This window comes from Pagrus pagrus, assembly GCF_965226575.1.
Source record: "Pagrus pagrus genome assembly, chromosome: 12".
NCBI lineage: Eukaryota > Metazoa > Chordata > Actinopteri > Spariformes > Sparidae > Pagrus > Pagrus pagrus.
Genome location: NC_140196.1, coordinates 8,503,470 through 8,516,860, shown reverse-complemented (window position 1 = coordinate 8,516,860; position 13,391 = coordinate 8,503,470). Strand labels below are relative to the sequence as shown.

At 41.7% G+C, this 13,391-nt stretch overlaps 1 protein-coding gene across 7 annotated transcripts in view; it reads left to right on the top strand.

Annotated features, from left to right (window-relative positions):
• Window positions 1-13,391, top strand: part of gpc5c (glypican 5c) — a 105,435-nt gene that overhangs the window by 56,799 nt on the left and 35,245 nt on the right. The window contains exon 7 of one of the 7 annotated variants that reach the window (XM_084370139.1): window positions 11,674-11,894. The exons of the other annotated variants lie outside the window; for them this stretch is intronic. Within the exon in view, the coding sequence (XP_084226265.1) occupies window positions 11,674-11,894 (221 nt within the window). The remainder of the gene's footprint in view (window positions 1-11,673; window positions 11,895-13,391) is intronic. 7 annotated transcript variants of the gene reach the window in all.

The following is a 13,391-nucleotide window of genomic DNA, read 5'->3' as shown; positions in this document are numbered from 1 at the left end:
GATGGCATTTCTTTGGGGTGATGACAAGGCCAGCAACATAATTCGATTTCTTAAAGCTTCTAAGCTATCACCGACTCCATAAATATTCCCTTTCAAAGGGAAGACTGGCAAATTCACAAATGCACTAAAGATGTTGTGATGTATTGGAACAGTATAGGAGTACCGAACATACAGAAAAGAGGACTGATCCTCTAAAAAACAAAAGAGTAATGCTCTCCATGACTCTTCACCCAAGGGACAAACTTGAGCAGCTACGGTCCAAGCCTCTCAACCCAAACCCAGACTTCTTAGATTCAGCTTACTGATGATGTGTCCAGTGTCCAACCTGCAGCTGATTGACAGATAAGCCTGATCATGACAAACATGATAGTTATGGCTGGGAATTCTGCCAAGAAAGCCATTTTGGCCATGTGTTTGTCAATGCTACCATCTGCCTGACTACATTTGGATAATAGCTCCGTCAACTTTGCCCTTCTTTTCTCTGCCTTCAGTACAGTCACTCTCTCTTAACTCACTGACCTTAGCAGCAGTTTGCACATCACTGCAGTATAATCCTATATATGTTATTCTGGTGTCGGGTAGCCATAGTTAGAACCGCCTCCTTATCTCTCTATCTACAATATGCTCTCAAATGTCCATCTCACTAAATGTCTGGGGACTATTTCTGCTTGTGTGCGAGTGTGTTGGGGGTATGCCTATATTCTGATGGTATATAAGCATATAAATGTACCGTGCAGTTGTCTGTGTGTGTCGTGTGTGCACACATGGCAGAGGATGGGTGTGAGTTGTGCTCCCACGTGCCCTTTGCAGCAGCAGAGAGTCTGATCTCTGACCCCCTCACTCAACACCCTCGCAATGCTTCTCCACTCTCTGTGTGGGTATGTCTGAGTATGTTTGTTGCCTCGAGTCAAACGTACTGTATGTTTGAGCTGAAACTAGACTGTTTGCACTGAGCGCTCTTTGCTTACACAGGCAGCATATACAGTACAGTCCAGATGTGACATTATGCCGCCTTCTTTCTGTCTCAGTCCATGTTTATGATACACTTTGTACACACTGAGCCTCAACTGTGATTGCAAAACCAGCTATTACAAACAGATTTATTACAAGTAGATAAAATCATGAGGTGTAGTATATTTAGTTTCATCCACAGTGAACCCCTCGACTGGTTTTTAGTTTACACTGGAGCTGTCAACCTTAAGCACAAGATCACGCCATCCTGGCCCGGATCAGACAGACAGACAGACAGACAAACAGGTGGTCGTACCACACCAGAGGATCATGGTCCACTCCACCCGTCTGCGCTCTGGGGCATAGTTTACTCTCCTGGCTCTGCCCCTGCCTGCCCTTGTCTGCCGTCCACACACCAACTGCCCCCCCCCAGCTCCCCCCAGACCTCTAACCTCAGTTATCCATGCCCTCCTCGGCATGTTGGCATGTGGCTGGAAGAGGAGATAGATCCATCGCTCTTGTAGGTCTTGTGACATTAATCTTTCTTTCTTTTTTGTTACTTCTTTCTTTCTTTCTTTCTTTCTTTCTTTTTCTTCTTTTTTTTGTCTTTCCTTATATCTTTCCCTCCACCATTCACATATTACATCAAAAACTCTTGCTCTATTGTATAATTTATGTATCTTCGAAGCACATTTTTACAAATGTGTCTTCCCTCCTCTGTTTCTTTCTCTGACATACATCCTGTATCCCTCTATCCTGATACATACACACACAATATCCTCAAAATCACACAGTTGTGCGTTGGAACTTGAAATTGGCTAATGCTGCCACCTACTGGAAGAACAATGGCATTGACTTAGGTATATGGTAAATCAGTTCACATTAGAGGTTATTGGCTTTCAAAGTGTATTTGAGTAAAAATGTATGTTGCACACTCGGCTTACTTGTGCTATAGTTATATACAGGTGTTAGATTAAAGGGAAAATCTGAATAACTGATGGAAACGTAACAAATGCAGATACTTACCAGATACCATGCAGAGTGCTAGTGGTCAGTGAGTATGTTGTTGAGTATAAGAATTATATAAATTATATACCTTATATATATATATATATAATATATCACTATCTTACAGCCAAAATTAAACACCAGGCCCAGACAGCCATTTTTGTGCTTAGGTTTGAAAGGGTTAACCATAACGAGCTTTAAATTAATTTCACAGGGCAGCTGTGTGCTCAAATTAAATTTAGCTCTAGCACTAGGTTCACTGTCAGCCATGATTATTGCAAGGACTAGCAGACAATTACACATCCTCCTTTAACATGGGACATTCTCTCATTTAGAGTCACTGGTGACATTTTAAAGACACACCTGTAATCTGATAATTCAAACAAAGACGGGGCTGTTTGTACATTTTTGTGAGAAACACAGAGAAGAGAGTGCATGTGAGTGATTGCGTGCATGTGGGGGCATATGTATAAGAGGAAAATTGTTGTCTTTGCCAGGAAATGATGCTTGTCTGCATGTGATTTGCGTGTGTGGGCAAGACTGACACGACTTCTTCTTGTTTCTATAATCTAATGGCGCAGCATGGTCTTTTCCCAGAAGTCTGTGTGGTCCGTTGACTCAGCCTGCAGTGCGTCTGCTGGTACATGGGCGCAGGCGACACAGAGAGGTGGGGAACAGTTACACCCAGTGACAGACACAGTCGGGACAGTCAGGCCTGGGAATGTCCTCAAAGCAAACCACGGGCCAATTACAGCTGGTAATCTATGTAACTGCTACCAGAGACTATTAAGGCTTTAAACGCTATGCCCATATTGTATGTTTCCATTTGTCTCAAGCAGTGAAGACAGACAATGGAAGCTCTTCTTGGAGTAATTTGTTAAATTTTCATGTAACCAAGTAGTCAAACTGATTTGTAGGATTTGTTGGGAGTGTGGGTGGCAGCTTTCCCTCACTTCCTATGAGAAAAGTGTATTTAATTAGCTGAAACTAAAGTTTTTAATTACAGTTTTAGTGGTTTAATGGTAATTACTTGGTGTAGTGTAGCTTCAGCATACTTGGAGAGTCAACATGCGCTTTCAGAGGATGGACAACACCACCTCTTGACTGATACCATTGTACTTTTTTGTGGATGTGAATAACAGTTTATCATTTTAGCAGATTAGTAGTCTTAACTGTATGACAGTCATCAAGTTAGAAAGCTGCATTGAATCCCATTAGTGCAAAGCATCGGACCACTGTACAGCAGACTTATGTCACAAGTTCAATAATTAGGGGCATTAAGTGAACAGATTTGAGTTGAGATGAATGACATTAAATTGAATGAAACTAAATTGTGTTTAACCTGATGAAAGTGTGGTTTACAATGATAAAATTACTGTTTTTTTCAAATAGAGGCTGGTGGTTTTTGTGAGAGTGACATAGCAACTGTTTCTGGTTAAACAAAAGGATCTTACTCGTTCACAGAAAGGTCTATCTCAGGATCCTTCCTGTAATGTCACTGAGAATAGCAATATGAGCCTGTCAGTGGCAGAAACACGTACTTTTAGAGGACATACTTTGACAGTCAATGTTGCGATTTAACACAAAATATAAACATATGGCCCGGGATTAAAATTACCAGAATTCCCCCTTAAATTGAACTAATACTGTAGAAAGCATATTGGCCCCACAGTTGGTACTATAGGCTTTCAATAAATAGTATTGGCCACACGGGTGCAGTGTGGAAGCATTATTACTCTCCTGTCAGACCAGCAATTCAGTCTGCAAGCATGGGCTCGTTACTGTATTGAAATGTAGCCCAATTACAGTAATTTATGTTTTGTATTATTTCTGCATGAGAAAATATCTTAACCCTTCATCATTATCTCAGAAATTGGATGCAAAACTAATTACATGTCGTACATGTTAGATCCGGTGGCTTCATATAGAATATAAACGGTACATTACTCTCTGCTGCAACTTTGATTTGATTTATTAATGTCAGGATTTGCTTACACAGCTGAGAGAAAGATGAGGAATAAATGTACGTAAAAGAGAGAGAGAGTGAGTAAGTGAGTGGGTGGGTGAGAGTGTGTGTGTATGTGTGTGAGAGAGAAAGAGAGAATGTGAGGAAGAGCAGTTTGTTGGCAAGAGCGAGTCACTTACACCAAATTAATTCAGCTCGTTGCAGTTGCGGTGATTGTTAGATAAATCGATACCTGTTCATTAGCCTGGAGTAGCATTGAAATGAAACATGCTTGGCTATGTGGAAGCCTATAATGGGCTAATGATGAGCCAAACTAGATATTGTAGACATCACCTAGCCTGCAGACGGAAATAGAAATAGACGGCTAGAATAGCCTTAATGATGAGTATCAAACGCCTCCCGGGTACAAGGTAATCACAGTATGTGATTACCTGTAAATGTATGTGCATGCTAAGTGAATCACTGCGCTCAGTCGTAGATCATTTTCCCATCTCTGTTTTTCTCTCTTTAAACTCACTGCCCTCCGTCTTGCTCAGTCTCTGTTCCAGCTTTCCGACTCTTCTCAGGGTTGGCCCAGGTCACAGTGACCTGGAGAGCATACTAAAACAGTTTGAGCTGAACCCAGAAAAGTACCCAGAGTGCTTGTTGAGGTTTGCCACCACCAATAGGGACTCGGGCAACATCTAAATTTAAACTTTAGAGCTTGATGTATTCAGGAAGTGTAAGTGTAACCTTGGTCTGCAGTGCATACCAAGAGTAAAGCTACCGTGACATCACCCACTGGTTTGCAGACTACTATTTTGAAGCCTCAAGTTTGGCATTACGGCGATCGCCATTTTGTTTCTTTGGAGCCAGAACTGAACATATTTGGACAAGAGAGTGGTGCTGTTGCCATCCTGGATGAGAACTTGTAGACACACCATAGTAACAACTTCTCAATCACAAGGTAGCCACGCCCTAAAGCATTATCCTTCTTTATTATCTATTTTACTCTAAATGAGAGCATAATTTACAAGATGAAGTTAATGCTGTACTGAGGAAGACTTGAAACTAGCAGTTAAAACCATAAACTTGTCATAAACTATAAAACAGTTTACTAAGGTAATAAATCAAGAAAGAAGTAGTGTTATTTTCTCATAAGCTTAAAAACAATTGGACTTCCTTTTTTGAAGCTTAAGGCACTTTCATATTAGCTTCACTTTTCAGACCCTGAAACTATATTTTATACAGTCAATGGTGTATACTCAAAACCAAATCTGCTAAAACCCACTGACTGAGAACATGTTTTCCCATTTCTGTATATTAATTTGGCACTGAGCATTTTGGAAATCCCAATTCTAACGAGAGTTCCAGCCCGCTATTAGCAGTGGGCCACATCTCCACAAGCCCATGGTCTACTGGCTGAGAGGGGACAGGGGTCAGCTTTCATCTCCATCCACCCAACAATCTGATAAGACACATCCAGTCAACAGCGACCACGCTACCAAGCTGAGCACACAAACAAACATAGCGACAAGTAAACATTCAGACAGGCTGCTTTGCTTCGCCACATGGAGCCCTGGTCACTGTAAAAAGAGAGAAATGCGCATGATACAAATAAAAGGAAATCTGAGTATAAAGAAAGCTCGATTGCCCTCAGTAATACTCAATGAAAGAGATAAGTGTTTGCAGTAATGGCCGAATTTAAAACGGGTTGGAGGAGAAATATTGTTTGGATATTTGACCCGATTCAATAAAGACCATGTACATGTATTTGAGAGCATTAAAAAAGTATATAGAAAACAAACATACCGTATGAAGGGAGCCATTCATAAGTGCAGTAACACCTTTTATTGCACTGTAGAGTGCGTAATCGCCATGAGTAATTTGAGCCGTTGGACCTTCAACCATATAGCTGTTACAGTGCAACCACTCAATAAACCGGCCTGGTCTTGGTAAAATCACCCTGGGACCCCTTAAGAAGTGGCAAAGCATTTGAGACCAACATAGTGGTGTGTAATTCCAACCCCACCACACAGCCATAAACAGCCATATTTCACTGGCCCACAGCGCCACGAAGACAGATATACGGCCAGCTCAGCACAGGTGTCGTGCCTCAGGTGAAGTCCGAGACAAAAACTGTAAAGATTCATTAACTTAAACAACCTGGACAGAAATGTTTCATCTTGGCTGAAATGACATAACCCTGCAGTTAGTGTAACTGGAGTTAGGAGCAGTCTCTGGATTGTTTATGTTTGAGGGGTGAAGCTCCATCATTAATAGTGAAAGGACATGTCTTCTGCACTTACTGCAATTAATCTAGGTCAGCAGCTCCCAACTAAAGGGGGGCAGGATCCCCAAAGGTCACAAGATGATTAACAGGACAGGAGAAAAGAAAAACCACGGCTTCACAAAATAAGGTTTATTTTTTTCAGAATTTGTTCTAATCTTTGCAGGTTTTAGGCAGAAACTGAATATCATATTCATGATTATGTTTTCTACAGTTTAAATCAACTGAAAGTAAGAATTGTGTTTCCGTTACCTAAGAATGAGCCTTGTATATCTACAGAGGGAGCGGCTCATCTTCCACCGAGTCGACCAATTGCACAACCATGTTTCTATGGTAGTTGCTCTAAATAAGGGCTTTCAAATTTTTCATGTTTTTACCAGCCACTGTAGCTCCGCCTACACACTTCGAAAAGGATGTTGTAGGCAACATAGGTTTCAACATCGCCATCCACATTTCATCTAGAGGAGGACACGGTTTGATGAACTAAAGACGAATGATTATGCAGGCGAAAACAAGTTTAAAGAGTTGCACACATCCTTTGATTAGTCATGCAGACGTTTCCCAAGCGCAAGGAGCAGCTATTTAGTATGAAATCATCAAAACAGTCTCAAACAAACTTCAAAACAAGAGCGATGAGATTGCTGGGTTCAACAGCTGACTGTGATTTCTGATCTCATGTGGAGTTGCCAACATGACTGCGGTGCCTCTGCTGCTCTTTATTTTTCTGACCTGCCCTGACTCTGCCTACATATCTGACTCATCACTCAGTACAGACGCTTGCCAGGCTGCAAAAGGAGCATAACAGAGGGCCCACTGGGCTACCGGCCAGGTCTACAAAATCACATGGCACCCTTGACTCAGCTCTTTAAGAGATTAACTGGAAGGATCGCAACATTTGGACAAATAATTTGAACTCTCCTTGCATCGAGTTTTCAGCAGTGGAAACCAGCAATCAATACTTAATGAAACAGAACAGTTACAGTGAATTTACCAGACATTTTTGAGTTTTCCTAGTAGCTGAACTTGGGACAAGTTTTCTCAAAGTCAGCCTTATTATCCACTGTGTTTCTGAACAACCGTTATGCCGGCGTCTCACTGGGACAAGACAGGCCATAGAACTGTTTCATTTCCAAATCCCCAAGCTGCCAGCTGGAACAAGGAGGAGGTGAGGTCAAAAGATATGAGGAGACAGATAAAGAGGGGAAAAACACAGAGCTGGGAATAAAATGAGAGTTAGAATTAAGCCAAGACTGCATGCCCCAGGTACTGTTGAAGCTTCCAAGTGACTGCAGCTACTGGTGGCGTTCAGCGCGTTCATGTGGCTACCAGCTGGGTTACAAAAGAAAGCAATGAGAGCGAAGAGAGAGAAAGCAGGATTAAATGGAGTTTGGGCTAGTGGGCATAGAAATTAAGAGGAAGAATAAAGATGACTTGAACTGAAGACATGGCCTCTTGGTGGACTTTTAGAGATCGTTTAAGAATGCAAAATAATAGGTAGGGGGTGGGAATAGAGCATAGGAAGGAAAAGCACACTGTTTGAGCTTGCCTGCCCTGCAGATGACCTCTCCTGATGTGCTTGCTGTTTTCTCCTTGCACATATTATGATCTTGAGTATTTCCTTTCTAATAATGTCGTCTTTGAAGCACAGCAAGTTACAGCACATACTGCCAGGAGTTTGGAAATCTTGGATTTTTTACCATCGCTGCATTTTGTATGTAGTTTGGCTTGAAATATTTACTCTGACTGTGTTTATCATTGGAAACCTACGATAAACTGTGTATGTTCACACTGCATTACGGGCTCACAGGCTTGCGAAACATTTGTGTGCGTTCGAACATGTTCGTGTTTACTGTCCGAGGTGACAGCATGTGCACATATGTCAAGTTGATTAAATGTTTGCGGAGTGGCTTTTGACCAGTTGCCTGTTCATGTGCTCAGTGTTAGTACGGTGAATGGCTGCTGAGCTCACAGTGTGTGTGAGAACAGTCTGGCCTTTCAGAACAAAACCTCCTGCTCAGAGTATTTCAACATGTCCAAGCACTGCTCGTAAAGTTAGCTGGCTACAAAACATCTCCTCAACCCCTCCCTTGCTCTCTCACTCACTACTGGCCTCACTCGTGACTTCAGGTCCTCTTGTTCCAGGAAGAGAAAGTTGTCATGCTATATTTTACAGTGTTACAGGCTGAGTGTTATGGTGAGCAGTATATGTTTTCATCTCATGTAGACTTATGTCACTTCATAAAACTATCAAATTAGCAATAGGCCATAAAAGTATCATGGTCCTAGCTTTGGAAATACATGCCTTAGTGAAAAATAATGGAATCTACCGATGTAGGTTGTAAAGTATGTGATAGTAGTAATTGCTTGAGAAGATATATTGTTTATCCACTAGTTAGACTAGAATGGTGATGCTTGATCAATAAAGCTAAAGATTTAAAGCTCTTGTTCTTAAATTTTAGTAGCGTTTTACTGTTTCATCGTGTTCACTTTCAGCTGTCGCGTTTAGTTACTGCTGGTGAAAACACAATGTTTCCTGTAATGCTGCTTCATAATAAAAGCCTTTAAATGACTATATAAGGGGTTTCGGACAAGCGCATCATTGTTTAAGACACACCTTCAAGCAGGTAGCCCAGTTGTGGTGGGAATGCAAAACCTCAGCCGTGCCGGGTTACTGCGCCGAGTCAAACCGGGTAGAGCCAGGCTGACAGATTTAATGGAAAAACCCAAAGACACGCTGTGGTAGCGATTTTTCAATCAAAAGGTTAGCCATGCCCAAAAGCATACCTCGTCAGTTCTACTCTAAATGGGACCATGATTTACAAAATGAACATCAAGCTGCATTAAAGAATACTTGAAACTAGTGATTGAGACCATAAACTCAATAGGAAATGATTTATTGAGGAAATAAATCTAGTGAGAAGTAGGGTCATTTTCTCATATGCTTATATACAATCAGACTTATTTTGGCAACCAGTGGAGTCGCCCCCTGCTGGCACTAGAAAGATAGCAGGTTTAAGGCACTTCCACATTGGCTTCACTTTTCAGACCCCAAATCCTTGTCTCTTTTTTATACAGTCACTGTTGTATACAGAAAAAATAGCATTTATTTTTGACTGGTCAATGGCATCCCTCCTTTAAAAATATGCACAGTGAACCTCAAGAGACATCTAGTTTAAAACTCTGTGGCAGTTATTTTCTTCTTGACTTCAGCAGCAATGTTCACATTTAACAAAGTGTTTACCGCACGCAAAATATTAAGTTATGGAGGCATGTGTGTGTGAGTAATGAAAAAGCTGTGGAGCAGGCATTTTAAGTCCTTTATTTGTTGTCTGCATTGCATAAAAAATAGATTACGTGTGGTAATTGCCACCTTGCCACCTACACAAAGTGTAATGTTGACGCTACTTGAATGTGACGTTATTGATAGGGAAAAAAGCAAAACAAAAAACCCCACAGATGTCACAGTGAGCACCAAGCCTCGAAGATGACATCTTTTAATACTGCAGCTGGCATGACCCAATGTGTTTTAATCATAGGAATCAACACATGTTCAATCTTGCATACCCAGAACAGCCGGGAGGGTGGGGATAGGCTTTATTAATCATGACAAACCAACAATTTGCTGTTTACCCTGACAGCAGCACCACCAGCTCTAATCCAATGCCCTCCTCATCTGAAATAGTACCACCCACAGCCATGGAAATACACACACTCACTCAGATGAAAACAACCTCACTCCTCTTAATCATTTCTCATTGACACTTTTCCTCCTTCGGTTTGCTCTGATTCAGCCCGATGTTTGTTTCAGAGAAATCATTCATCCAAATCAATTTGCATGCAGAAAATGCGACTGCCGAAAGATCCAAAACAGTTTCATGTCTCATCTTCTGAATAGGCAGAAGAAGCTTTAGTCCAATTAATCACTCAGAATTACCCTGTATTTTTTAAGATTACACTGTTAAAAAGTCAATTAAGTATTCATGTGAATAGTTCGTACATTTGAAGGAAACATGACGTCAGAAAATGTATCATGGCTTATATTTTCAGTCAGTAGCAGGCAGTTAGGAGTTCAGTCATCACCTTTTTTGTTATTTAAAAGTCACGCTTTCTAAATGTAAACGTTCTGGTTTATCGTCACCTATTTGCCCGAGCCTCTGCCTCAAGTTGAGTCTTGACTTTTGGTGGAAGACAATTTTCAGTTATAATACGTCTATGATACATTTGCTTGTCTTACATTGTATGTGTTTTTTGTCTCCCTGGCACAGTTTTACATTGACGCAGGGTTTCCTTTCTGGCAGAGACTGCTGTATGCCATCTCTCTTGTCTCCTCACAATGTCACTGTGACATGCAGGGTCTACAAGAATCTATTAGGACCTGTGTAATTCAGTCTTTATATGCTGCCAGTGAGGAATGATTTTGGTGTCTGCAGGAGTGATTTTAGTATCTTCAGAGATGATTCTCAGCACGGTGTATTTCAGTATTATTCAACATGTTATCCTATTAACACACTGCATAGGGGCATTGATTTAATAAATTTGAGGATTTCAAGAAATGAGCGACAACAAGATGATTATTGACTCTAATTACCGAAGCAAAGATCCAGAACAGCGTGCTAACATATAATTCCTGGCACAAAATGTCAAGCCCCGAGCACGGCATGTGACCTCGGGATGCTTTTCAATCCTAATGCGAAAGCTGAAGCACATCAAAAATATCATGCCTCCCTGGCAGATACTTGTGGATAATCTCATTAACTGTTGGGATCCTGACAAAGATCTCAGCAGACAGCTTGCGGTATGAATGCACTTAAGCCATCAGTGTAGACAAATTACAATCAAACAGGACTACCTACCTTGTGTTTATTTTGTAATATCTGTGGGTCAGCTTTTAAGTCTTCAGTAATCACCTGAGTATATGTAAAAACTTTAAGAGGTTGAAAATAAGCAATGCTGAAAAGGTTGAGACTCTGTCTAGTTTGAAGCTGTTTGTTGTGCTATGTTTGTTTAAAACTATTATTTATTATTTAAGCCTATGATGGGATCACTTGCAGAAAGAGTGAGGTGTTTGAGGAGATGCAGAGATGACCTCTTACCTGTAGTTAAAGCACATATTTACACAAATATTCCAGCTAATTGAATCCCTGGTGGGTGTTGTGGGATCGTTAAACCTTCCAGCCAGACCTCGGTGATCAGTCAAGAGCCGAACACAGATGAAAGACTTCCAGAATCTACTTTACCTGGGGCCAATCTACTAGACGCCCCCTCACTCAGGCTACGGAAAACCTTCGTAGACCCCTTCATCAAATGTTTACACATCCTTGAAACCTTATTATTCATGTCATAGTCTCGCTTTGTTTACAGCATATGCACCGCGATGTTCAGGCACATGAGTGCCCTCAAAATGCACATATTTTCTTTCCTGCTATCTCCCGGTACACCTTGGGAGATTAATATTTAAGCTCTGTTTTCTGCCTTGCAGCCCACGAGCATTCCTGCAGGCTTCCACAAGATCAAGACAGTTCAGTTTGCGGTCAGCATCAGGGAGCGGAGGTCACTCCTCGTCTGTGCTCCAGGCAGAGGGAACGAAGAGAACAGACAAAGCCGCCTTTAGGAAAGTGTATCAATTGGGCATTCAGAGGAGAATGAGTCAATTCCATAGAAAAAGGAGTCAGGGAGCTATGAGTCAGAAATCATACATGTGTAGGTAGTCATTTTTGAGAGGAAAGTGCAGACTGTTTGATTCTATTCATTTATTTGCCATACAAGAGAGAGATATCATGTGGGGGCTGCAGCCCTTTATTATTCTTGTAAGATCTCCTGGTTCACAGACACTCTTTGATTCATTGGGACATAGTGAGAACTATTCTGAAACAGTACATGATTGCCATTGGCAGGAATCTTATCACAGCATCTGATGTCTGCTCCAGCTCCGTCCAAAAATTTGCAGCAATAAATTTCTGTCTATCAGGTAATCAGCTCTGGGATGTCCTGCTGTGTCAGTCGTCATATCCTTGCTAAATAATATCAAACATGCTCTGTGTTGAAAAGTTCCAGGCCTAGCTGACTGCCAAACTCACCCTGACACTTCCCTTTCATTAGCATCCCATCTGATGAGCTCATTTCCGCGCCAACACTGTTATCCCAAGCCAAGCCTGGAGACAGACACGCATAACACACAGGCCCCCACTTTTCAACCATTGCTTAGGGAGCCCTTTGATTCTTCAATTTATCATTTATGTCGTGGGCTGGGGTGGGGTGGGGGGGTGGGGGGGGTGAAAGTCGAAAAGCTATCGATTGTTTCCATCTTGACAAGAGAAGATTCAGAGCCGCCGGCAATTAAGAGCTTCAGTTGTTGTCAAAGCAGACAGTGGTTTGTGTGTCTGAAGCTGGGGGAGGGGTGTGTGTGTGTGTGTGTGGGGGGGGGACGCATTCACTTTGCAAATAGACTAAAGTGGAACAAGTAATTGAAGGAGGAAATAAACAAGAATGGGATGTAAAGTAATGCGTAACGGGAGAGGCTAAAGCGAGAAATTTTTGCATTTTTATGGGCCCGATCCGCGAAAGCGCTGCTTCAGCAAGCCGAAGGAGCGCAAACCTTATCGGGACATTGCTTAGATCACAGGCCCGAGAATCTCGAGTTCAGCACTTTTATGATTGCCTCTGCTCATATTCACGTGAACATGTGCAAGTGTGTGTATGCTCAGCCACATGTCCATAAACACATCCATATAAACACGTTCCCTTACACAATCCATAATGACTTTATCAGCCTTGTACTGCCAGTGGAAGCATCCATTGATTTGATGCCAGTATATGTCATTCCTCTCCGGCGCTGTTAGAGCCCCCATGCATGGGAGATTAGCACCAACATATAATTCTCAATGTAATTAATATAGTATGATGGATGTGGAGTCTAAAATATCAAACTTTATGAGTCTGTGTATCTGCGCTCATATATGGTTAACAGCTTTAAGGCTTTACAGTAACAGCGCACCATCGCTGATAGAAAATAGCATCACAGGTCGTTGGTGTAACTTTAGAGAGGCGGGGAGCCTATTTATTTGGGATGACCCCGGAGTGCGAGGGGGATAAGTGGATGTGTGTCTACTTTGGATGTCGATAGCAGTATTAGTGCTGAGTTTTGAGAAGAAGGTGAGAAAGTTTAAACATTTATAGCCTCTCTGCAATATTAATGAA